This window comes from Zootermopsis nevadensis, unplaced genomic scaffold, assembly GCF_977971745.1.
Source record: "Zootermopsis nevadensis isolate Lab colony 2312 unplaced genomic scaffold, Znev_1.0 Znev_ptg000002l, whole genome shotgun sequence".
In the NCBI taxonomy this organism is placed as follows: domain Eukaryota; kingdom Metazoa; phylum Arthropoda; class Insecta; order Blattodea; family Termopsidae; genus Zootermopsis; species Zootermopsis nevadensis.
This window is the reverse complement of record NW_028259134.1, coordinates 13,785,434-13,813,057: the sequence shown is the minus strand read 5'-3', so window position 1 is coordinate 13,813,057 and position 27,624 is coordinate 13,785,434. Positions and strand designations below refer to the sequence as shown.

The 27,624-nt window shown below is 33.2% G+C and overlaps 1 protein-coding gene across 17 annotated transcripts in view; it reads left to right on the top strand.

The window, feature by feature from the left end:
• Positions 1-27,624, top strand: part of para (sodium voltage-gated channel paralytic) — an 87,314-nt gene that overhangs the window by 25,141 nt on the left and 34,549 nt on the right. For 3 of the 17 annotated variants that reach the window (XM_022077975.2, XM_022077957.2, XM_022077973.2), the window contains 11 exons: positions 727-807; positions 2,125-2,277; positions 3,206-3,475; positions 3,846-3,942; positions 4,980-5,048; positions 14,525-14,799; positions 18,191-18,364; positions 20,450-20,612; positions 21,874-22,061; positions 23,375-23,579; positions 27,073-27,216. In XM_022077975.2, coding sequence (XP_021933667.1) covers positions 727-807; positions 2,125-2,277; positions 3,206-3,475; positions 3,846-3,942; positions 4,980-5,048; positions 14,525-14,799; positions 18,191-18,364; positions 20,450-20,612; positions 21,874-22,061; positions 23,375-23,579; positions 27,073-27,216 — 1,819 coding nt within the window. Of the gene's footprint in view, positions 1-726; positions 808-2,124; positions 2,278-3,205; positions 3,476-3,845; positions 3,943-4,979; positions 5,049-14,524; positions 14,800-18,190; positions 18,365-20,449; positions 20,613-21,873; positions 22,062-23,374; positions 23,610-27,072; positions 27,217-27,624 lie in introns of all 17 variants that reach the window. The other 14 variants (XM_022077970.2, XM_022077949.2, XM_022077954.2 and 11 more) reach the window with 6 other exon arrangements.

The following is a 27,624-nucleotide window of genomic DNA, read 5'->3' as shown; positions in this document are numbered from 1 at the left end:
TGTAAAGAAAGATGAATGTTATCCAGTTAGAATATTTCTTCAAAATTCTGTGGACAGTCATACTACATATGCTATGATTATATGATTGTTGTTACCTACAGATTATTTATAGACATTTCTAAGAAATGCATAGAATTCACCCTTCTTTTACACTCAGTTACATTAGCTAATCTCACTCCATTTGCTTTCAGTCTGTCCCTTTTAATTGAATCTAAAATGTTCCCATTTCCTGTCTCATTTTATATAATTTTTAACACATTCCACTCCAGAATTATCATCGTGTACACTCTTTACATTTGATTTTATCTAATTTTATGGGACAATGCTGTAACTTTTACTTACATGTGAAATATGAAATTTTTTAGTCCAACTTTGCTGTAACAGCTAATAAAATCTGTTTATGTGAAGAAATCCTGAAAAGCACTAAAGAAATCACACCAGTTTTGCAGCATGCTGTTTGTTTCCCTTGGATGGAATTTTCTGTTCTTTTCATTTGTAGTGTTGTCATTCATTACATTGGCACTTCGTAAAGGAAGAAATATTCTTTTGTTTACTGTACAGTGCGTGAAGCAGCTGTTGTTGCAATGAAAGCCAATAAGAATGTGTGTTTCAACAGCACATTATGTTTGATATTTGGAGTGTTTATTTACAAGAATATTGTTAGGGAAAAACAGTGTGTGTGTGAATATATTTTGGAAGGAGATTTTTTCTCTTTCTTTTCTTAAGGTTCCTCACTGTTACTACAGAGATTCAAATACTGCAACTAAAAACCAGTTTACTTTTACATACCAGGAAAACCTCGTGAAGGTATGTGTTTTCTGCAGTTTATAAAATGATTGGTCCCATGCTGTGAAGAGCAGTTGTCACATAAGCATTTGCACCATACAGTTCTAATGGCAGCTTCACATCAGAGGATTTTCTAGAATTAAATTACTGATTTGTACAGTCAACTATGCAGGTACTAAAGTAGTCGTCAACCTTTAGAACATCCACAGGACTTAAAACACACTTGTATGTACTCTATTCTGTTTTATTTTACATAGCTAAATCTTATTGAAATCATTCTAAGTTAAAAATGTGGTTCTGCCAAGGCCTTGTTCCATACCATAAGCAGTTTATCACATCGGCATTTGGTTAGATCCTTTTATTATTTATTTATATGTTTTGCATGGCTGTATTTAGTTTCCTTCATGGCAACATTTAAAAATGGTGAATATATTTTAAATATGGAGGTTTGATTAATTTGACTGAATTTATGCTTAAACTCTGGCATGTCAGAAGTAACATAATGTTTTTGAAAAATGTATGAGATATATAAACATAATTTGATTAATTGAATCTTACAATTCAGCTACATTCCTGAAATATAAAAGGAAATGGAAAAGACTGCAAACATGTTATATGTATGTATTTATAATTATGTGTTGTTCAAGAAAGACAACTTTAGTACAGTTTCATATGCCAGAATGAAATGTATTTGGTTTGATTATGATTAAGTAATCATGGCCATGGCATTACAAAGCAGGATTATTTTTTAGCTGTTCACTATAAATTTGGAATGCTTTGGTAATTACAAAGAAATTGAACCGTTGCTTCCTGATTCCTTTGAGTATTTACTCTAAGTGGTGTAGGATTCTGTCAAAATACAAGCACAATATAAGTTGCTTTATGTATCCCTATTTGAACCTTGTTCTAGCTTTGTGCTTTTTATAATATGTATTTTATATAAATTATAAATAAGCAATATATTGATGCTAATAACGATTTTTAGCATATACTTTGTGTCACTTTTACATGAGAATTTCATTTTTAGACCATAGAAATTATGTTAATGAAGAGAATGTTTTGCTGTTGGCTGTACATATTCAGTTTTGATGATATGAAGGGTTAGAAGAAATTAGTCTGCTTCTGTCTTAAGAAATTGTAGAGGGTTGACCTCTGTGATATAATACCATGCATTAAACAGATTGTATTGCTTGTTTTGAATTTACAGAATGGAGTTTTAAAAGCGATTCTGGTTTCTGTTTAATATATCAGTGCTTAGACTTTACTGGAAATTTCTTGACTATTTCATGTATCACATTCCTCATCTGGCGAGCTTTGCCATTCTTGAAAATATTTCAGGCAAGCCTGAGTCTACCAGGTTCACCATTTAACTTGCGCCGAGGTTCTCGTGGCAGTCACCAGTATACAATTAGAAATGGACGTGGGAGGATTGTGGGTCCACCAGGTGGTGATCGAAAGCCTCTTGTTCTGTCTACATACCTTGATGCACAAGTAAGATATTTATTTTCAGGTCTGGAAAGCAAATGTGTGTGAGGTTTTTGAATTTTTAGGTGTTTGGAAGTATCTTTGTTATTCACTAATACTGTATGTCACATTGCTTTGTAATGACATACATGATTGAATAGGGTTAGAACATGACAATTCCTTTTGTCAATTTTGTTGTAATTTCTAATTTTTAATTTTGTGCATTTTGTTTTAAGTAACAGTTTTTAAAGGAGATGGACACATAAACAGCCATAATGTTGCCTTGGAACATAGAAGCTACACGTAGTGTCCAGTTTTTCATAAATATTTTATCTTGTCAAAATGTATCAAATCTGGTTTTAATTTCTTGTACCTTCTGACATTTGGTTGGAAAGCCTGAAGGGGTATGTATACCACTCAGAAGACCTAGGTGTAGATGGAAAGATAATATTAAAATGGATCTTGGTAAAGTATGGTTCGTGTGGGGTGGGTTGGATTAATTTGGCAAGGGGTAGGGACCAGTGGTTGGCTCTAAAGAACAAAATAATAAACTTTTTGGTTTCATAAAAGGTATGTAACTTCTTGACCAGCTGAGTTAATGAGTGAGTGAGTGAGGAATGAGTGAGCGAGAAGGACTCTGCTCCATGAATTTTGTTAGTTGTTTATTCTTGTACCTAAATTTAGAGATGAATTATAGTTCTGGATCAAAAGTATTGAAATTTTCTTTTTCTGATATAAAGGCTAGCATTGTTTTGTGTTGAAAGTTATGTGCAGTTTTATCAGTATTAAGTATTGCATATTTTATAAGAAGTTGCTAAAATTGTTAAGAATATTAAATGAAGTTTGAATTATCTCAATCTGCTCAGTACTGTGCCTGCCATTTTGTAACTATATTACCAGTAATGAACACATCACAGAAGTAATGTTTTAAGTTTTTGTTTTGCTTGCATTGCAGGAGCACCTGCCTTATGCAGATGACTCAAATGCAGTAACGCCAATGTCTGAGGAGAATGGGGCCATAATTGTACCTGTTTATTGTGCCAACCTTGGGTCAAGGCATTCCTCCTATACATCTCATACATCACGGGTATCCTACACATCGCATGGTGATCTTTTTGGTGCGCCAAAGACAAAAGAGAGCCAATTGAGAGGTCGGACAGTACGGAATAACCCTTCACAGGTGCCTAATTCTGCACCCACCATGCCAGATGACCGAAAATACATGGTATGCGAATATTTAAATTTTACATGTAAAATAGAGATTTATTGCATATGTGAAAATTGTACTGAATAGAATCTGTAACTGTGTTCAGAATGAGCATGGTTTTTATGTCTACTCTCTTCTGTTCTAACGCCAATATGGACTTGTACACACACTGAAATACCAAAGAGTTTCCCCACAGTTTTTGATTCAATCATTTTCAGGTAGTCCTATGTCTTTGTCTTTGTTTAAATATGATTGCCAAATCTTGCAATATACCTTATTAAGTAGATAATAATGGATTAATCAGCATATGTACAGAGAGCCTTGGATTTTAGTTTGTTATATGTTAAAAGTCAGTGATTTGTTAAATTCCATGGTGATTTTATTATAGGAACCATCTATTGACGATGATGGAACAGCGAAAGCAAAACACTCGGATAACCCATTCGTTGAGCAGCTGCAACCACCAGCTGTGGTTGATATGAATGGTAAGTTAAGTAGGCCAACTTTGTACCAAAAGCATGGTTTTACAAGTGTAACATTGCACAAAATGGAATTGAAGGTTTAAGGTACAATTTGGCTGCACGCAACAGAGACAAGTGACCGAGGCAGGTGACAGAGATGGGAGACGGACACATCGCAGCTTGTCGCCACACACTTTTGAGGTGACGACCGAGACATGCGGCAAAGTGTTTGTTTTCTTTGTTTTGTTGAGACATACGTGCACATATTCTGTGAAAAATGAGTACAAAAATGCTTCTAAAAAGGTTAATCGAAGAAGATGATGTGTTGCTGTGTTATTTGTTGCGAAAGAAACAAAGAAAACCTATGAGTTCAATATTCAAAACCAGACGTGAAGAAGGATCTTTCTGTCGGTGGTCAGTGGTCGGTTTACTGCTACTAATTCTAGCAATTGCTCATCTTGGTCACCAGTAAATTTAATTTCTGCCATTATTTTACTCAACAACACACGTGCTGCCTGAGCCCGTCGCGAGACACCACTGGTCCGAGAGCGGTCTCCTGTGCTTTGTCTCTGTCGCCCGTCTTTGTCTCGCGCTCGTAATTGTACTTCATACGATTGTACAGAGAGCAGACAGGAAGCGACCAGTCTCGGTCTCGCAATTCTGTCACCTGCCTCGGTCGCTTGTCTCTGTCGCGTGCAGCCAAATTGTACCTTAACTGAAATCTCCACTGTAATCATAGGTCATGTTCCATCATGTCAAGGCAGGTCAGCCATCTTAGTTTCTATATTCATTTGCCACCATTTGACAACATTGATAAGATAGTATGGAAGATACAAATGATATTTTTTATGGTAATTGGTTTTGAAATTGAGGGGAGAATTTTTGGGAACAGAATTTTGTTAATTATTGCCATAAAGGTTTAAGATTATTGCCATAGTTGGAAGATTCAGCTTGCTTAAAATGACTTGGAGACTCTATGCAAATGTGTTTTATCATAACCAAGTTCTTATACATATGAAAGTATTTCTGATTATATCAGTGAATTATATGTTTTTCTTCAGATGTGATGGTGCTGAATGACATCATTGAACAGGCTGCAGGCCGTCATAGTCGAGCCAGTGGGCATGGAGGTAAATATTCCTAGCAAACAAGTCAATGTCTAGCTGTGGGTGTTTCTGTACAGATCACCTCTCTAACTCCACCACTGTGTATGTGTTTCCTTGTAGGACCTCTTAGATTGTGTATAACAACACTCTTTTTCTGTGTATTGGATATTTTGAATGTCCCATAGTAGATGATTGAACCTTAGATAAGTGGACAGAGAACAGAGAATACTGATGTGGAGGTTTGTGACATATTTGTTGCCTTGGTTATACATGATGCTACCTCTGCTTTTGTATTCATGTTGGTAGTTACGCTAACCACTAGTTGCTGTTAAAGGGGTTGGAAATCTCTTCCTGACTATTACCATTTAACCTTTGGGGGGGGAGAAAATTTTGTTAAAATTTGCCAATATGACAATCAGATTCCTTAAAACTGGAGTAAGTAAACTCCTGAAATATGTGCATCAAATGTGCAGTGGACAATGTGATCTCATGTAAACAGTTGAATTGCATGTGTTATAGCAGAGAAATTGTTATTATACTCATCTTCTGATATTTATAGAGAGCTATGTAATTAATAATTACATATTTGTTTATTTTTATCAGGTTTCACTGAGTTGTCTTTATGTATAAAGGGCAGTCTGTTTTTTATGATGCCATTGCTATATCAACAATCTCAGATACATTTTCCATTTAATCTGATACTGAAAGTATTTTCTCTTTCAGAAATCCTCCATGTTTTAGAAATAAACACAAAGATTCAGAATTCTCTATCTATATTATATATAAAAATAAGACTGAGTGCATATTCTTTCACATTTCAGTATTCTTTGTTTAATGAAAGGTTTATGGACACAGGAAAATATTAATATTTAGAGAGTTTAATTGTAATCTGATGACAATTATTAAAAATATAATGTATGTAGTATACTTCTGACCAAGCTTGAATTTAAGTCCTATCAGTACATTGCAATTCTTCACCTCAGAAGTTACTGTATATCATTATGTTTCAGCATAGTACATTTCTAAATTTATCATCATGTGACATGAAGGGTGCACAGGTTTGGAGGCAGACAGAATAAATACACAAGTATGCATGTGACTTTTCAGTCTTAAAATATTCTGTGTCCATGAATATACATCCATTGGCCTTCATCACTGACATGAAAAGGAACAGTTTAGAATCCAGATAATATTTCCTGTAGCAAATTAATGTTGAGAACATAAATTCTTTCTAAATAACCTTTTAATGGTAGTTTTGAGTTGCAAAAAAATTTGTCTCTTCTTGATAAGCCAGAGTGAAGTTTAAATAAAATGTCTTATTGTGTACTACATGTACATGAAATTGGCAAATTTTGTAGTTAGATAATTTTTGACTACTTTAATGATAAATATTTACATTTATTTGCACTGAAGCTTGTTGTACAGATTTTATTAGAAATAAATTATTGTAACTACCTTTTGAATGGGCATGAAATTGATAGCAAAATAATTTTGTGAATGTTATTATTAGTATAGAAGGTTTATTTTTAAAATATGAGATTTATTTAAATTTAAATTTGTGTGAAATTTTTTAGTTCTTTTGGGGAACTTGTTGATATATGCTGTCATTAAAGAACTTTTCTAAGAGCAAATAAAAGTCTACATTAAGTGGCTTGACATTTATTTCATTTTATTACAAACATATATTAGAATCTGTAGCCATGATACCACGTGAAATATTTATGTTCCTATGAGTTTGTTGATAGGAAAGGTTGATAATGGGAAGGGAGTGCTTTCACACAGGCATCCTCTTGTGTCTTTTGATGATTGGCAGATAGTCTTATTCTAAGGAACATTGCTGGTGAAAAATGCAAAATATTTTCTATGCTATTGCAACTTTCTGTTGCACACTTTCTTTGTCTGTGTATATAATGTAATTTTCTGTGCTGTACTTGAACTTTGCAGTGCATCCTGATTCCTTCTTGGGGAAAGAGATTGGTTACTGATATGTGATCTGTATGCATGATTCCTTTTGTATCTTATGCATGTTCTTGGTATGCTATTTGCCTGGTTTCTACAAGTGTGGTAACCATATTTTCAAGGATACCAGTGCGACTCATAATCTCTGAGATATATTATTGAGGAGTAAGTATTGAATCATTATGTATGCTTAAGTTTACAAGTGAAATTTCAGTTTAATACAACTGAATTTTGAAAATTAGATGTTAATGGCGTTTTGATGTGTGCTTTATATTTAAACAGTTGCTCTGTGTTTGCACTTAGAAGAATGGTGCAGGGAAATATTCAGTTGCAGCCAGTAACTTATTCACACATGGGAAAATGGGGCCCTGCATGGTGCCTGTTTGAGACTTTGAACAATAAATGACACTATCTCTGTATTCATGTCCTAAATTCTAAATTTGAGTCCAGTGTTTTTATATTATGTAATTTATAATCTATATTAATTTTAAGAGTCTTGCTTTTCTTCTAACTCATTGTAATCCATTTTGAACGTGTCTAATAGCCTTCAGTGTAACTTCTGTTCCATTATTTTTCCAAAAAAATAAAATATTATATTGATGTCACCATTTGTCACCCTGGCATGTTTTTTTGTCATCAGTGAAAGCCTTCTATTTGGTAGTAAACTGGTGGGAAGGTAGTTGTGAATTAACGTTAACGTTATTAGTATTAAGTATGTCAGCAGTCTTCAGAGACCAAGTAAGTTGCTGTAGTGGTAAAGGTTTGGACCTGTACTGGAGTTAATCAGTTTGAATCTTAGTAAGGTTACTGATTATCAAGACTAAGATTTTTGACAGTAGGCTCCTGCTATCAATTTATTTTATGTGGAGTACTGAAATCATAGATGTTACAATGGCAGTGTATAAACATTTCTATATGTTTCTTATTGAGAGGTAAACATTTAATAATAACTGATTAATTATATACATAACTCTCTGATCATTCACCTTCTTGAGAAACTGATAGTTATTTAGCTGTTCAGAAATATCTAGCAATTTATGGAACTTGAAGGTTTATTACTGTGTTCACAGGAGCATATACCTAAAGAATTTGAATCCAGTCCATGTCCTGATACTATATTTTTTAAGATACATTTTACTGTTATTCTCCCATTTATGTCTGTATCCCAGCTGATTTACCCCTTCAAGTACAGAATTAAAAATTATTCACTATCTCAAAGCACTGGAAAATGATTTTTGTTATAGCCTAAAAGTTAATTAACTCCATGGAACAGACTCCTCATTCAGAGCTAATATTCACTCATTTCACTCATATGTTCAAAATATTCTTTAACCTTTTGTGGAACAGTGATGCTTATATTAAATGGGACTATTTCTTCAAATGCTTTTGGGTGGCAAATAAGTTTTTAATTTGGTAAGTAGGACTTGGCATAATTGCTGTAGTGGTATAATCAACATAATATTGAGGTTTATGTGACATTTGTGTCCAGGGCCCCATTGTCCATACATAGAATGACCTTGCTTGCAACGTGCATATGTGTGTTGTATTGAGGAAATTTAATCATAGGGGAGTAAAGTTTGCTTTAAATTATTTATTTATGATGATGTGAGTTAAAATCGTACTCTGGGCACATGACGTATGTGTTTTTTATGTCTTTATGTTACTGTCTTAGTTACATTAAATTATACATTCTTATTTATCATATATGTGGTTAGGGAGCACAAAATACTAGCAAAAGTTATTCACAGATTATAAATAAATAAAAAAAAAATACCGAGGAGGGAGACTGAAAGAAAGAGAAGGCAATAAATAAAGGAAATGAAACAGAAAATGCAAGATTCAAAATGTAATCCATTGAAGGAATTTCATCCATTTTAATGTTGATGTTGCCTTCTGGGTTATAACACCATGTGATCTTGTAGGTAGATTTTCATGTTTTAGAAGAACATACTGTCTCCATCTACCTACAAGTTTACATGGTGTTATAACCCTAAGGACAGACATCATAAACTTCCCTGCAGTGAGAACCTCAAATGTCACATCATCAATTTAAAGTACACATGTTTAACAATTCATTATATTTAAGTTTGTGAGGCACTTGTATATTGAGAGCAGATATAATAGTATATTTGAGTTGCACTGGTTGTATTCAGGTATGTAAATAATGTTCTCCATATTTCAGTTGCTTGCTTGCTTGTTTGCTTGCCTTGTTAACCATCTCTAAATGCATGTGTGTGCATATAATTCCCCTCATACCTTCCCAAGCAGAATGATGTAACAATAACTCAATAATAGTGTTTTTTGTGTAATCCTGTTGTCACCATTTTCATGTACAAGAATAGTATAATCACCTGAATTCACATGAACGTGTTGTAATGTTTTAACTAGAAGGTAGAGATTAATTAATGTTAGGCTTGTTTAGATTGCATTTACAATGTTGATCTACTGAGACATCTCTATCAGACTGAGAGGTAATATGGTTGTATTGTTAGAATTATAACTATCAATGTAAAATTTACTATAATACATGTAATATGCAGAAGTTTGTCTTAAGGTGTGATTTCTCTTACAGTTCTACTTTTTTTAGATTACAGACTTTCTCAGAAAAACTAAATTTTCACTAAATGTCTCTGTTTGATAAATATTGTAAGTACCATAACTCTGTCAGTATTTTGTGTGTTGAATATTTTCTTAAATTATATTATTCACGTTGCTTATAGATTTATAAATTGAAATTTTAACAATATGACCATCCAATTTTCTTTGGTGATGTTGCATTGTAACTATATTTTCATTGTAAATCAATTTAAACAGTGCTAGATATATAGTATATTAGCTTGTGACCAGAATCAAATGTCCTCAGAACATTTTCACCTATAAAATTAAAGTAAAGCTGTCCTGCTATATGCCATGTATGTGCTTGTGGGGAGAGAAGGTAAAACTCCTACTCATTTTAACGTTGACACTAGATGGGGTGAGGGGTCATTGTCACATCCCGGCTGTGCTTTATGGCTGGGAAAGGACCCTGGTATCCATTGGATAGGAGGCTGGAGGAAAAATTCTATGCCCCTGCTGGGGATCGAACCCTGGTCATCCAGTCTGTGGTCAGTCACTATACGCTACCCAGCTTATCACATTTTTACTTGTACTAAATGCTGATTAATTGTTTTTATTTATTAATTTGAAGTTGAATTAAATGTTCAGTTACATTTTAACATTGCTTGTATAATGAATGAGATAGATAATATTGAAACTGGTTGTTTCTCATTATATATATATTTGTCATTAGAAGCAAAAATAAATTTTTGCCATAATTTTTTTACACTTTAATCAAAATTAATTTGTAAGTTATGATGCAAATATAAACAAAACAAAGAATGTTTTCCTTCTGAAATTCCACAAGGAGAGAGTTAATGGTTCACATTTGTAGGATGTTTGTCATGTGTTTAAAAATTACATTATTATTGTTTTCAAAATGTGACTAATGTGTTCACAATTTATAGTTCTTCACAAAAATAAATTTCCTCCCCTGCTTGCAGTAATTTTATTATTTGAAAATATAACACACATAAAGCATATACATATTTTGTGTTATACTAAAAGTAACAAATATAAATTAGTGTTTTCATATATTTTAATATTATGTGAAGACAGAAAGAAAGAATGATTTAATTTGGAGGACATTTGACTGATTATTTGTTCTGTACCAGAGGAAAACTGTTTCAGGTATAGGTGGCAGTGCTGTGTTTCAACATGACTAGTTTTCCTTTTCAGGGTAGGTTGAGGACCCGGAATGAAGGCGTTGCTCCTGAATTTTATATATATGTATCAGTATTCTGTTTCTTTTGAGAAGTTTTCCTCTGTGTATTGGAACTGAGTATTTGTAATCAGTGTTGTCATGAACACAGTATGGCTGGTTATACTCTCAACATTTCTGGTAACTACTGGACATTGAGTTACTAGGTATTTTATACTAAGTACATGGAGTATTCAGATCAACATAAAAATATTTTCTGTAATTTACAAAGAATTAAGTTCAAATGATATTTTAAAATTGAAATAAAATTATAGGTCTGTGATATATATAATGAACTAATGTTTAATTAATTTTAAATTATTTTCCTGGCAATATGTTTAGAGTTAATAATTTTTTTGGTGAACACTTTTGTGACTTTTTAATGTATTCATGAAAATTTAGAGGAATGCACACATATATGTTATATCATTTTGGATAAATCAGAATACAAATAAACTAAGTGAGAGCATTATAAAAATAATGAAATATTAACAAATTAAATAATTTTTTTCAAAATTTATGCAAATTTTAGGACATCCTCAAAATATAATGTTCCTCCATTCCTCTGACCTGGCTTAACGGTATTATAATTGTGCAAGTATGCTGGTCATCTTCAGTTCTACCTTAAAATGTATTACTTTTATAATACAGCTCTGCTGAGTCTCCTGAAATTTCAGAAGTTTGGTGCTCAAGGATATTATAACATGTTAACTTAATTCAAACTTCTTACTCTGGTAGTTCACAAATTGGTTGCTGAACTCCATAACATAAAATTACAACTTGATTATCCTACCCTATCCTCATCTTCTTAGCGTTTCTTCTCTTTTCACTTTTATTGCTTACAATGCTAATTTTTTTATGAGTGAAGATACAAAATACCTTGTACCTTCCAGATTTCAGAATTTGTCTTCTTATTCTAGTTATGATTAATTGTTTTCAAGAAATTGCCATGAGCATCCACTATTAAGGTGCAAAATACAGAGGCATTTATATGATTGGTGAAGTACTATATCCTAAATGTTTGAATAGTAGCCTGAATCATTATTTTGAATTTCTGTGCTAGTGCTTGACTAACATAAATGTGCTTAACGTTGGATTATATAGTAATTGAGGCTTTCAACACACTTATTTTTTCTTAAAATAAATTTAATTTAGTGACATATTTTGGGATTAACATACCATCTTCAGGAAAATTTTCTCTAGTTGGCACACTGGAGGAAATTTGCTTAAAAATGTTATGATAATCCCAAAACGTGTCATCAAAATGCATTTAATTTTAAGAAATAAATAAGTGTGTTGTAGGGATTAATTGCTATATAATATTAAAATAACACAGTGAAATGCTTTTATATAAGATTGTGTTTAATGGTTTAAATAAAAAGTTTCTGCTTGTATTCCATTACATAACAAGATTAGGAAACACTAACTTCAAAAGACTGTTCTGTCTTTTCAATTGTTACTACCATCAAAATCATCAGATGAACAATCTATGCTACTATTGTTTCAGTCTTAGCATTTAATTGAACATTATAAGTGCCTATATATGATATTACTCAAATTATTTTATGGTGTTAACAGACTTACCAATTTTGTATGTGTTAGAGAACCGTAATCAAGATGATTTTCCATTTGTTAAAGAAAATAAAGTAGAATCTTGAATGGATTATCAGTCAAGTCTCAAACCAGGGAATAATATCAATTCTGTATACAAACAAATTAGTTCGGGGGAACTTGGTTATGTTTATATAGTCAACAAAATAAATGATTTAATTATCTGATGCAAATATTAATGGAATATTGAAAACAAACTGAAATTGCTTGTGTCCAAGCATCAATCACTGTTGTTTACACTCAAGCTGGGGCATAAGGCTTGTTAGATTTTCTTGATATTGGATCTTTATGCAGAGAAATTTTGATATAGACAGTCAGAATAAATATATTTTTTTTTGTTGAGGTATGATTTTCTACAATTTACAATATGTTTTCTCTGAGACATAGAAAAATCTTTAAAATCTGAGGTGGTATTATCTTAATTGTCTAAAAAAATGTGTAAAAGCCCACTATTTATGCTATCCACTGCTTAACAATGGAAACAAGCAAGCTTCTTTCTGCTGGTGGTAAGAAGACTGTTGACAGTGGTACCACTCCCACATGGTGGTGAGTTGAAGAAATCGCAAGGAAATAATATGGATTTTAGGTCCTTACAGATTTTGGGGTGTTGGATATGGGGTCTGACGCTGTATATAGTAGGATACTATTTGGGACTATATGTGTATATTATACATGACTGACCAAGTCTTCATTGTTGATGCTAGAAGGCAGAATATTTTATTTTACAAGTTCTGCTACCATTAGACAGCATTTAGAAGTACTTATAAAAATAATATAGGTATGAAAGGGAAAAGGAAAGGAAGAAAGGGCATAAAGTAACAAAATATTAAAGAAGTCATTCTCTGTTGACTTTTAGCAGGCTTTTTTCAGTAGTTTGTGATATATTACACATTTTGATTCTCTGCCAGTTTAAATTCTATGTGAAATGTGCCCTAAATGACTTCATGGCAGTGCTTGTGGAGACAAGAAGTGTGTATGCTGTTACAATTTATCTGCAGCAAAATTTTATTTATTTACTCAGTTTGGCTGTATTGCATGAATAATCTGCATGACTAGGAATGTTACAGAGCAGTCGCATCACATTTTCTTCTCTGATGAACAGTACTTGAAAATATATATATGTTCAGGTTTTAACTCCTGGTGAATTCACAGTATTAAGTTTTGCCATCTCATATTTTAATTTTGTAATGGATGTCTAAATACTGTATATGGTATAATTTCTTTCATTGGCACCACACAGATTTTATATTTCATAAACATTTTTTTTTGTATTCTGTTGAACAGTTTAGTTGTAAATGAGTAATTTAATTTCATATAACAAATTTCATAACATTGAAGTCATATCATAATGAACACAGACATTAATTTTCTCCTGAAAATATACTATGCTACCTGTTAATTTTGCAATATCTATGAATCTATATAATCCACACAGCTTTTGAAAGACATTTTACTTAAAGTTTTGAAACACATATTTTCAGCAAGATTATATGTTTGTAAATCTGCTTTTGTTAGAGTTCCAGAAATTTTGATTTTCAAAGCACCTCCAACCATTGGAAGAACTTTCTCATGTGTTTGCACACTGAGTTTGCTCTATGATTGGCTATATTATTGGTTTTCCTTCTGATTAGCTGTTTTTTGTTTCTAATTAAACTTCTGCAACTGAGAAAGTTTAACCAATGATTAAAGGTGGCATTTGTGTGTAATTTGTTTTGCAAAGTTTGAATTTAAAATATGAAATATATATTCTCTTGTGAAATAGTTTAGTCACACATTTAAAAAAAATTGCAATCTGAAATTTTTAACCTGTTTGAATATGTGTTAGAACAGTTCTAAGTTGTTTTTCTGAGTTAAGAAAACATTTAAATGTAGTTGTTTATTTTATGTAGTTAGGTTCAAAATTCTAATTTATCACATTCTGTGAATGAATTAAAGGTGTACAATTATTCACACTACCAATAGGAATATGAGTTATGAATTGTATTTCATTATAACTTCTTTCTTTGCAAAATTAAATAATACAATGTGTATTATCAGCCTACTGTATATTATTTAAAAAAGTACAATTCTCTTCAAACTCTTTCCCCAAAAAAGAGTTGTGGTTGCAAGGATACGTTACTAAAGCATTGCACAGTCTCGATCTATTATTTTCCGACAGACGAAGGTGATGAGGGTCCAACAGTTAAAGAGAAGCTGTTAGCTTTATGTCTGCGGGGTATCGACATCTTCTGTGTGTGGGATTGTTGCTGGCTGTGGCTCAAGATTCAAGAGTATGTGGCCCTTCTCGTGTTTGACCCCTTTGTTGAGTTATTCATCACATTGTGTATCGTCGTCAACACCCTCTTCATGGCTCTTGATCATTACGACATGAATAAGGACATGGAGAGAGCTCTCAAGAGTGGCAACTATGTAAGTTGCAGTGACTTACACTGCAGCAGTTTTATTGCTTATTTTCCTGTGAAGCTTTCAGAATAGTTACCTTGCTGTTGCTTATTATAATTTTATAAAGAATATTTTGTCATTATATTTTTTAGTTTTTAATTTGAATGTGGACAACTTCAATTAGTGGCAAAGTGGTTAAAGATAACTTACATAATTATGTATTGTCCACTGTTATTGAACAGTGTGGTTGAGTGCTTTGCATTTGCACTTTGTATTTTGGAGGCCCTGGGTTTGTCTGTCAGATGGTTATCCTGATAGAGGATTTATATTTTTCTCAGTCCTTTTAGGCCATGACTGCTTGATTTTGTATCCTTCCAAATTTATAATTTACAGTTATCTTCCAATCTACACTTTGTACAGTTTTTAACCTACAACCCGTGGAGTTGAGAAAGAAAGAAAGAAATAAACTAAGAAATAAATAAACAATCGACCTCACCAGTCTCACAGTTATGGCCTTAAGGTCTTAACATCAGTGTGCCAATTTGCAGCCCTAGATTCAGTCTTGGTTATGTCATAAAGAATTGTCTGCATTCATAAATTGCAGTACATTTTTGTATCTCCCACTGTTGCCTTCATTTACTTATTATATCATACACAACAGTTAGATCATACATTTGAGATGAAATTTCACATTCTCATGGTGAAGATTACTGTTTCCTGGGATGTTGTGTTGTGTGGTCTGGTGGACGTTTAGTGATATTTCAGAGGTATTATTGCCTCCGTCAACCAGGCAGTGTGTAAAATCATGCCTTACCCTGGTATTAGAGACAGCAAGCACCTCTGAGATGTCAGTAAAATTCTACATTCTGCATGGTGCATCATCCCAGAAGACAGTAATCTCCATATCCCATGTGTTACCCATGTGGTTACAACAAATACATGTTTGAAAAACAATCAGTATTTCTTCTGTTTCATGTTGTAGTGCAGTAGTTGGAACACTCGTTTCATATTCAGAAGTTAAGTTTATTTACATGTTACCACTTTAGAATCTCTGTATTAGTTTGTGTGAAAGGAAATTCAGAATTTAATGTCTTATTTATTATAGTCAGTTGCAGAGATATTTATACTCTGCTTTAACCATTATCTTACAAGAATAGGGAACTTACACCCCCATACTATAGAGCTGCTGTGATTCATGGTCAGCTGGATTGCAAATAAGCCATGATGCATGTGTGATAAAGGTTAATTTAATTTCTTTTAGCAAATATTTTTAGCATTTCATTCTTGTTCAAAACGTTATAGTTCTTGATATTAGTGCATGTAAGAGAGAAGGGAAGTCCAAGTCAGTGACTAACTTTGCCACTTATAACAAGATGTCCATTATATTTTTATATCTTGTTTATATTTGTTATATTTTGCATTTTGGTTTGTCCTAGGAACATATAATTGCATACAAAGGAAATTACTTTTTAGATTATTATTATTTTACTTATGTTCTTGTAGGAACGGATTTGTTTCTATATCCCACATATTATTATTTATTCAGTTTTAGTTTTCAGGTGTAAAATTAATTTTGTTAACAGTTGACATCTACAAAACATATTTTGGAAGGACCTTTTTCTACCACACATGATATAACATGCTTTCATATGGCTCAGTGTTGTCATATTGGAGGCTGGTAAGTAATTTTTATTGTTTTATGAGAAATAACTATATTTTATTGAATGTAATATTCATCCAAATACAGTGTACACCCTCATTTTGAAGTATTACATAAACACATCAGGTGTACAAAATTGACTGAATAGTTTTAAACATGTTAAATTAATGTAAATGTAGTTACTATTTTTGAAAGTCTTTTGTGTGCAATTTTGTGTGTGTGAATTTTAAAATATTGCGTGTAAAAGTACAATATGCAGACAGTTTTTCAGGAAGTGCATTATATGAAGGACATAAAGTGTGCATTATATTTGGAAAAATATGTTACTGCGTATTGACTGTTTTTAAAATATGAGGATGTGTCTCTAGCTGGACTAACTTACAATAATATTGAAACAGTATCACTAATATTATATTTAATTTGTCATCATTATTATTTATTTGCTTAAACTTCAAGCTAAATAGCACATTTTTTATCTATATTATGATTTGAATTAGAAAAGTTTAATTGTCAACTTATCTTGCTGTGTAACTTATCCACTTCTGCTTAAAAATAAAAATTAATTTCATGTTCTTTTTCAGTGCTTTACTGTTGGTTCTCATATTTTGTGCATAAGTGTAAAGCAAATTTAGATAATGATTTATACAGGAATACCTATTTAACCATTTTGTTCCCACTAAATTTTATAGTAATTGCTAAATTTTGAAACTCTTTTATTAACACAAAAATATTATTGCAAACTTAAGTTGTTAAATAACTAAACTACTGAAAATTATAGGTAATTTCATGCAGTCTTGTTATACTTAGATCCTTATTTGAAACAGTAATTACTGATAAAGGGTAGATTATGAGAGTTGAGGTTTTCACTTCACTGAAACTGTGATTGTGGTCGCTGAGTTGTGATGTGATGCAGTCTTCTAGGTGATTATCTCCCATAAGACTACACAGAATCACAGTCCTGACGACCACAATCTGCAAATATACATTACCAGTGTTTTAAGACATCTCTTCATCATGTAAAAGTATCAAAAGTCTGTGAAGTTAGCTTACACCTTTATTGAGATGTGTTGGGGTAGCAGTAGCAAATTGAATGGAAATAATGTTGTATTATTGAAATGAAATCATCAATTTTGAATACTAGAGAAAACAATTTCATTTTATCTGTGTATAATTTTTCTAATTTTTTAGAGAGATGTACTCTGTACATATATTTAATGGGGACTGACACTCCCCTTGTCCATAGGCTACACCACCCATATTTAACATCACTGTCTATAAAAGAAATGTCAGAATGGCATCCTAGAACTCAAAAAGCATGGTGTCTCCATCCTGGACCACCCTCCTTAATACAGCAATAGCTTGGACTACCATTTTTAAGACATTTATTAAATGAGTATGTAACCATGAACTCATGGTTCAGTATATTGGTGACTGTCAATTTAGGCTACCATTATTGACAAGAATGTGACATATTGAAATATAGAGGATTATTCCATTTAGTGAAAATATAAATGTAAGAGTTTTTAAACTCATGTTTATAGTATATAATAATCCATATATTTGTTTTTGTCTCAATCTAAGATATTTGGTCAGTTGAAGAGCATAAATCTAAGTTATAGGAAATTTAATATGACTTTATTGTACACACTTGAGAAACTTGTAGTCATCATAATTTATTGTTTGTAATTTTGTGATTATTTAGTTTAGTTAAATGAGTTCTTATACAAAAACAATTCTGAATTATGTTGCGTTCTTTAGTTCTTCACAGCAACCTTTGGCATTGAGGCAGTGCTGAAGCTCATTGCCATGAGTCCCAAGTTTTACTTCCAGGAGGGATGGAACATCTTTGACTTTATCATTGTTGCACTGTCCTTAATAGAACTTGGACTTGAAGGTGTTCAGGGTTTATCTGTGCTGAGATCGTTCAGATTGGTGAGTACAGTGCTAGTATGTTTTTAGTTGACTTGTTTCACAGCTCTTGAAAATCACAAGAAATGCATATAAAAATACTGAATCACGTGGAGAACTAGGCATAAGAAGAAAGATAATATTTAATTTAATCCTAGATAATATATTGTGAATTTGTAGTCTGGATTGAAGTTGTTCACGGTAGGATCCAATGTCAAGGTTTTGTGAACACAGTGATAAAATGAAAACAATTCTATATTAACTGAATAACTATCATATTTTTAAGAAAGGTCTTGTACCATTAAGTTAGTTAGTTAGTTTATTGCACATCCCGAATAGTAGCAAATCTGGCTTTTGGGGTAAGTGACTGAGATGATTTCTTCAAGAGTAATAAGAAATGTGTGCAGAATTGCAACATTATCATATATGTATGACATCCTATAAATTTAAAAATGGAAAGAATGAAATTGGTTGCAGTGGTGATAATTTAAGTTTAAAATTTGCTGGTGCTAATGTAAATGGGTATAAGCCCAAAAATTACAACCGAAGTATGAATGATTTCTTTAGTGTTTATATTTTATGCTACCTGTAATTAGCAAAACTATCACTTAAGCCTTGTCCCGCGCCATAGCCGCGCGGTCTGAGACATCATGCATTGGACCGGCAATACAGAATGCACGCTGGTTCGAGTCTCGGGGGAGAAGAAATTTTCTCATGAGCTTTCGACCAGTGTATGGGACCGGTGCCAACCCAGCATCGTGAGGAAATTGGGGAGCTACAATGGGTAGCATAATCCGGTCAGGAAAGCTAGCAATGGCTGGGGGTTCGTCGTGCTGACCACACGTCACCCTATATCTGGTTGGATGATCGTTCACCTATACTTAGGCATGTGAACGTGAGGCCAGCAGTCAAGTTAGTCGGCTTTGGCTCTCTGGAGCTGTTACGCCACGGATTTAATTAATCACTTAAGCCTTATGTTCATGTATAAATTGTGTGATCATATTTTCGTACACATTTTGAAGGTCAATGAACATGATTTGTAAGAATTTTCAGAAAACTGTTGTCCATTTCCTTAATTTTTAGGACTTACACACATTTGCCTTGGTATCAGTTAATTAACAAAATTGTGCAAATGACAATCTGTTAGGTTTAAAAAAAATGTTGTCACAGGCACAAAAGGATAATACCAAATAGGCACTGTAATGACATAAACAAGTTATGATATTTTCTTTTGTTAATTTGCTTTGTATAAGATCCTACATTTTATTTATATTTCATGCTTAGAATGAATTGACACAGAGAAGATATAATAATGATATTGGAGGCAAGGAATGTTTATTAGCATTTTTTAGGACATTATTTCACTTATTTTTGCCCCTGTGAATTGGCATTAACTTTAATAACAGGTCTTTGATCCAATGTTGAACTGAGCCAAACAAATTACAATTCAAACCAAGTAAATTAAATTGCATTTTATATTGTGTCTTATTTTAAGAAGAATGAGATGGGTGGGCATGTGACATGCATGGATGGGGCAGGAGGTTTGCACTGGGTATTGGTCAGGAAGCCTGAAGGGAAGAGGCCAGTGGGGAGACCTAGACATAGATGGGAGGATAATATCAGGCAAGATCTATGGGAGATAGGAGTTAAAGGAGACTGGGTTTTGTTGGCCCAGGACAGGGGCCGGTTGAGGGTTTTGGTTAATTTGGTGATGAACCTTCGGGTTCTGTAAGCCATCTAGTTAGTTAGTTAGTTAGTTTAGTCTTATTTCAAGACAGAGGGCTGTCAAATGGATTAATTATCAAACTGGGCTTTCACATTTGCAAAATCCTGTGACAATCCATTGTTGCACTGATATATATTATTTTATTTTGGACAGAAACTTTCACCTTATGGGGTGCTGTATATTTCAGAAAATCGATCACAAGCAATCTGATGGTGTCGCATGATCACCGTCCTGGTATAAGTGTGAGCCGTGAAACTGAAGAAAGAAACGGTGTTTTATGTTTATATTCCTGCTTGCATTGTGATTTCAAAATATTTTCAAATGGATTAATTTACCTTTTGAATGCTACAATTTTGTAACATATGATGGTTTCTCTTCTCCAGTTGCGAGTGTTCAAGCTTGCAAAGTCTTGGCCAACATTAAACTTGCTCATTTCCATCATGGGCAGAACAGTTGGTGCTCTTGGAAACTTAACCTTTGTGCTGTGTATCATTATCTTCATATTTGCTGTCATGGGCATGCAGCTGTTTGGGAAAAATTATGTTGGTAAGTAGTGTGTTGAATGGGTCTTTACTGACTTCCCTTTAGACCTTGATTGTTATTTGTGTCTTTATATTTCTATATTTGTGATAATGGTGATGATTAAAAAACATCATGGACCAATTTTGATGCTGGATGCTCTTGTTTGGGAGATTAGGTGAATTGAGATGTTACATATAAATGATCTATAATTCTGTAGCAGTCGTATTTGATTTTATTAATAAATAAGTGCACATTGTTTTTGGTTGGAATGTGTGAAGTTTTTATGCTGAATCTCACCAGCCTGCTGATCTTGTTGAGGATGTCTTACATGAAGAACATAGTGGTTACCCTAGGCAGCTTCTCCTGCTATGAACATGTCTTGTACTTGGGGTTGAGAACTTAGTGAATGTCCACTTTGCTGTAACCATTTTGTCTGGAAGGTTATTTGGGATGTTGTATTTCATTGTTGAGGCTTTCAGAGTGAAAATTGACCTTGGCCCATCAGATGTGTGTAGAAATAATAGCATAATTTGTGATGGGTGATGGTGAGAGCTTGCATTCAGGTACAGGTCTGTATGCATGGATTTTCTGTAGAACATATTACCCAGCAAGCAGGTTAGTTTTTCCTGTGCCAGCATGTAAAGAAATGTAGTGAACTATCATCTTCCATTTCCAATGTGAACCTGGTGTTTGGGTGGATGCTGTTGAGGTGTTCCTGGAATTTCTCTAGTTTATCCTAACCATGGATTCAGACCATGAAGGTGCTGTTAACATATTTGAATCAGTGGACCATTTTCAGAGGAGCTGTACTCTATGCCTGCTATTTTTTGTAACTCTATATTTACGTGGTTGATCAGCCAAAAAGACTATTGTAAGGATTGTATGAAATAGAAATGGTGACCTTATACTGCACTGACACCCTTTGTTGCTTGTCTTTGGTTTTGAACATGTTTGTAATTTTATTTTGGTGAAAGTGTACCCTGGTGTTATATTAGAATCTACCTTTTATTGTGTGTTCAGAGCAAGCAAATGTTTTTTAAAAATATGAAGATATTTGTGCAAATTATGTAGTGACAATACAACTATTCAAATCAACAGAATTATGAGATCTTCATTTCTGCTAAAAAGCTGTTCTATTGTGGTATATCAGAATTGAATTTTAATATTTGTAATCCTGTGTGAAATTTATTTTTACTCTAAACCGTATCGCGTATGAAAGCGGATTGCAGAAATAATTCCTAATTATGAAACATGATATATAAAATGTTTTGCTTTTTATTGGCAGACAACATGGATCGTTTCCCAGATAGAGGATTGCCAAGATGGAACTTCACAGATTTCATGCACTCATTCATGATTGTATTCCGAGTATTGTGTGGAGAGTGGATTGAGTCCATGTGGGATTGTATGCTTGTTGGAGATTGGTCCTGTATTCCATTCTTCTTGGCTACTGTGGTCATTGGAAACTTGGTTGTAAGTATCATTGTCTTGAGTACTATATTGTCATGATGTATATTTTACCATCTTTCATTTTATAGTTTGATAGCGTTAACAGTACAAGTCTACATGTAATATATTTACTTTAGGTGTTCATAAATCACTTGAAGATATAATATTTATTACAAACTGGCTCATTTATATAATACATTTGGGTACAGATCAGGTTGCTAGGAGTCAAATTCAAACAGTGGAGGCTTAGGTTTTATCACAGGGAAACTCAATGTTTCATTGATGTTCAAAGGCTGTTTTTGGAGGGAGAGTTCACATACAGAATTAAACCTCCAAAATATCTTTAATAAATGAATGTACATTTATTTATTACAAAATGTAATTAGACAAGAAAGATTTAAGGATGAAGTCACCAACATTTATGTGAAGAACATGGGTGATTTTCAAGTGACATTATTGCATTATGAGAAAAGTGGCACTGGTGTAGTTGCTTACAAGAAGCCATTGATCTTGGTGCATGACATTTGGAATGTTTCATTTCCAGGAAGCCCAAACTCACTCCTATGTGTAATAAGCTGCCTAAATTGAAGTTTTCTCAATTTTACCCATTCAGGCCACTGTTGAAATATTATTTCAAATTAAAATATGATTACTCCCTTCCTAGTTCTCTTGAATTCAATACAGTGACTTCTAAATTCACTTGGAAGTTGTTTATTAAACAAAAATTTGTTCACGAAATTACTTTCCCATTACTTATATTCAGTAACTGGAGATAAGGTTGTGTTCTGAGAAAGTTTATATACATGTAAATGTTAGTAAAGGAAGGCAAATATGGAGAACACATATACTTATTTGTTTAGTTATTACAAGCAGACAGCAAATAGGCACAAAACTAAGATGAACACAAGCACAGTATGGAAAATTAACAGCAAAGTGGGAAGTTATCACATATCAAATAGCACAACCATATATAAAAACATTAAAGATGGAGATTGTATCTTTTGTTGTTACATAAATGAAAACTGTTTATAATATTACATACTGAAAAGTTGCCAGAATGTGTCAGTGTAAGAAGAATCAACATCTACATGATAGTTGGCAAGTTGTCAGAAACAATTTACATACTGGGTAGTTAGAATATACAATTTTAATTTAGACCATAATTAAATTATTAGTACATGTAAATATTTCTAGTTTTTATTAATTTTGTTGGTATTTAATAATATTGAATGTATGTTTGTATTGTTTTTGAAAATCTTGTCTGTACCTGAAATCCCAAAACAAAAACAGTTTTAGTGCTCACACAGTAAGCTATTAATTGTTGATGTACATTGCAGGTATTGAATTTGTTCTTGGCTTTGCTGCTCAGCAACTTTGGTTCATCCAGTCTGTCAGCACCAACAACTGACAATGAAACCAACAAGATTGCCGAGGCATTCGATCGTTTCTCACGATTCTTTAACTGGATTAAACGTAATGCACTAAATGTGGCAAAGATGTTGCGTGCCAAATTAACCAATCAGATATCCGATCAGACGCCAGGTGAGGGACCCTCATCCAGTTGGAAAGAAGGTTTATATCCAATCAGATCGCTTGTCCTTGTGCGTGCGTGAATGTGCTGCTCTGTGTTGGTTCACACCTAAATTGAATGTAGTTTTCACCTTCACACACTTACACCCACATACATACACAGACTGATGGTTTTTGTTCACAGCCTTCTTCTCTTTCTACTTTTGTTTTACTTTTAACAAAATTAAGAATGTAAATACCAGTACTGGAACTGCATCTTGGCATCGCACAACATTTAGTACAGTAGTCACTTATTTTATACCTATAAAATGTACCATTTTCTTTTGTTTAATAAATTCTTCTTGGGCTACCAGCCATGTAAGGTGGATTAATGAAGAAAACACCAACATTTCGAGAATCATCTTTGTCCTCATCCTCAGGGTACTACTACTACAACTACAGTACCCTGAGGACGAGGACAAAGATAGTTCTTAAAACGTTGGTGTTTTATTCATTAAGCCACCTTATACAGATGGTAGCCTGAGAAGAATTTATTATATTTAGTTGCCATGAAAGCTGCGGATCATGCATTTTCTTTTGTTGTTACCATAACTGTGTCTTCTGTCAACCTGTGAAGAATGTGAGAATATCCTTACCAGTACTTCTGTATGTCATTAACTCACAGCATGTGTCATGTGGTGTATCATCATCATCATCATTATTTGACATGATACTCACAGCACTTCAGAGCTCCTAAAAGCGTTAGGTGAAACAGCATCAGTTTTTATATAATGGAGGTAGTCAGAATACTACTTACAAATTGCAGAAAATTGTCATGCACTAAGTTTACTTCAACTGAAAGAATGACATACATGTAGTAAAAGCAAGATTACAAAATATTTCTTCATTCAGAGAACAGAAAGATTTTTAGTTTTTATGTTTATTTACAAGTAAAGGTTGTAAATATGCACTGCCAAGTCTTTCTATCTCTCTGTCAGCATGAAACATTTTGAGCAAATTTTGATGGATGTTTTTTAAATTTAAAATTGAAGCATTTTAATAAAATTTTTCAACATGTTCCAGTATTGGTTAAAATTGGGCACCAACATGGGATCTTTGCCTGAAGGCCAACAGGCATTTCTGTTCATGGAAGTGACTAGGTGTGGAATCCTTAGACTTTTTGGTTATCATGGTCACCATCATTGTTAAAGTTACCTTGGTTACTGTGGTTATTTGGAGAGTCTCCATATAAGTAATACCCAGCTACACATGCTTCCATGTTGGGGGAATCCTTGATGACATCATGATCCAGCCAGTTTAGTGCCAGACATCCACCTGATGCAAAGTTTATTAACCCAGGAAACTTGTACCTAGATTGCTCACTATACATACATTTCCTTAGTTAACTTTCAAATATGCCTTGTTGCATACACTGTATGACTGTTTACATTATTTTAGGTAAATTTTCTTTGCTACCCTCACTAATACTTTGATGGATGTATAGCCTGCCCTTATTATCCATAACTTTAACACCACTTCATTTTTTTTTGTATGTTGTAGATTGTTGTAGATTGTGCTCCCACCCTTCTCTTGTAATTCATTTTTATTAGTGTAAATCATCAACTATATTAAAGCTACACCTCACCATGTAGATGTACAAAACACAATTTAGTGCAGTTACATTTTACACACAGAGTTTTGAGTTAGTCTTGTAATTTTCAGTATTTATGTTTGTTAGATAAGTGAGCAATTATAAATTGTTATTGCAGTTTTGATTATTCTTTTGAGCACTGTAGTTTCTCATGTTGTATCCTAATGGTCATGGAAGTAACAAGGCACTCTATTTGCTTTCATATTTTATGTCAGTTCCCATCAAATCTGCCTTCATATGCTCTGTCCTTTCACTATTCGTGTAAAATCACTTTATTTGTTAGCATAGAGCCTTAGTAATGCAGGTGTATATTTCATCAAAAATGTCTTAGTTTAACTAAAAATGCACTAGAAATTTTTGTCTGTAAACAGCATTCACAAGACTGGCTTGACTGTTATATTAATAAATTATTTTAATATTGTAATCCTGTACTTAGGATATTAACTTCCAGAATTTTGCAACTGTAGTGTACAATGGATTCTATTATTTTTAAGTGTTTACACAATTAACAGTTGTTACAATGTGCACAGAATGATGCTGAAAGACTAAATTAAAGCTGTTCAAAATTTTTAAAAATAATTAACTGGATACAATCCAGCCATATTTAAGTGTAATATGTTCTAATTTTTGTGTTCTTCACAGATACATTATATTTATTTTAGACATCACACTGACACTTTTTTAAAATTTTAAGAAATTGCTTTTGTTACAGCTAAAATAAATAATTTTGTATATATACAAACAGGATGAAACATTGTATGAAAGCTGGATTGGGTTTGTCTTAAAATGGTTGCAGTTATTTTCTGGAAATAATCTTTACATTTATTGAATAGCTAAGGTGGTCTGGTATCCTTGGTTGACAGGCCTGTTTTACTAGATCTTGTATGACTTAAAGATTTCTGTAGCTCCAGTGTATAGCTGTTGTCATCTGTGAGAAAAATTTATTACTCAAATGCTACGATCTTTAGATTAATAAGATCAGAATTTTCATTTGAAACAAAGGTTTAATACACTTGAATGGACTGAAAAAGAAATGGAGGCATAGTAAAATAAGTAAAACAAAACTTACACTAAAAAACTTTGAAATATAGAGCAAGTTGGATTCAGAAGATGGCTGTCTTTTGGGATGTTACACTGCATAATTGAATACATATTGACCGATGTTTAAGAGGAGCTTACTGTCTCCATCACTCACCTTCCTGATGGTGGAGGCAGGAAGTTCCTCTGAAATGTTGGTCACAGTTTACCTGACTTCATGGTGCAACATCCCAGAAGACAGCTGTGTTTCATACTTGTTGCTTTGAGAACATGAAATCTCACCAGCTGGGTTAAGTGTGCTGACAGAACGTGAAAGAGATGGATGTCTCAGATTATTACAAAATTATTGATTGTTTTAGCAATAATAAATTAGTCTACTAGTAAGTTAAACTGATTTTAGAATTAAAATTAGATTTAAAAACATTGCATTTTTCATAGTAAAATAGCAGGATGTGTAATTATAATGCATAATGGTAGCATTGTTTAAGAAATAGTCATCTTCCATTGTATAATTACATTCGTTTCAACATTGCAACTGTCAACAGTGGGTGCAGTTAAATGTAAATGTTAAGTAGGATTTGGGATTTTCATGGTAGTGAATATGAAGATGGCAGTCTTCTGGGTTGTAGCGCTGTGTGGTCTAGCAGAAGTTTACTGACTTTTCAGGTTTCGATCATCAAGGCTATGAGTTACTATAACCCAAAAGACAGCTATGTTCAAATATAAATGATATTCACATCAGTATGAACACTAGAACTTGCCTTCAGTATGTTAAGTCCATTGATGATCATTGAATGATTAGGGGGCTTGACATGGTATGGGGTTGTATGACTGCAGATGCCCATGAGCGTGATACAGACCTTGACCTCACAGCAGATGAAATTCTGGCTGATGGGCTTGTGTACAGAGACAAGAAGAGTCCAAAGGACCAGACACAACTGGAGGTGGCAATTGGTGATGGAATGGAATTTACCATCCATGGTGAGTGTTTATGAGCGTACATTATTTACAGTTTGGCATGACTGATAATTACCAGTTTGTCTGTCTTGCATTTGAGGATGTCAGTTTAATTTTATCTATAGAAAGACATCCTTAATGAAGACCTGTCCTCTCCCTTCTGTCTCTTCAGAAAATGTGGGAGGCTGTATTTTGTGCAGGATTTGAGGTTTTCATGGTGAGATGTCTGAAAATGACGTCTTCTGGGTTATGGCACTGTTTTACCAGACTACATGGTGCCACAACCCAGAAGATAGCCACCTTTTTATTTTATATGTTCTTAACCCCTTAAATTTATAAATTGAAGTTTATATGTAATGCTCAGACAGACTTCAAACGAGTTTCTTGTCAAACGCAATAAAATCACATTGTTACAGAATAAGTTTAAACTGA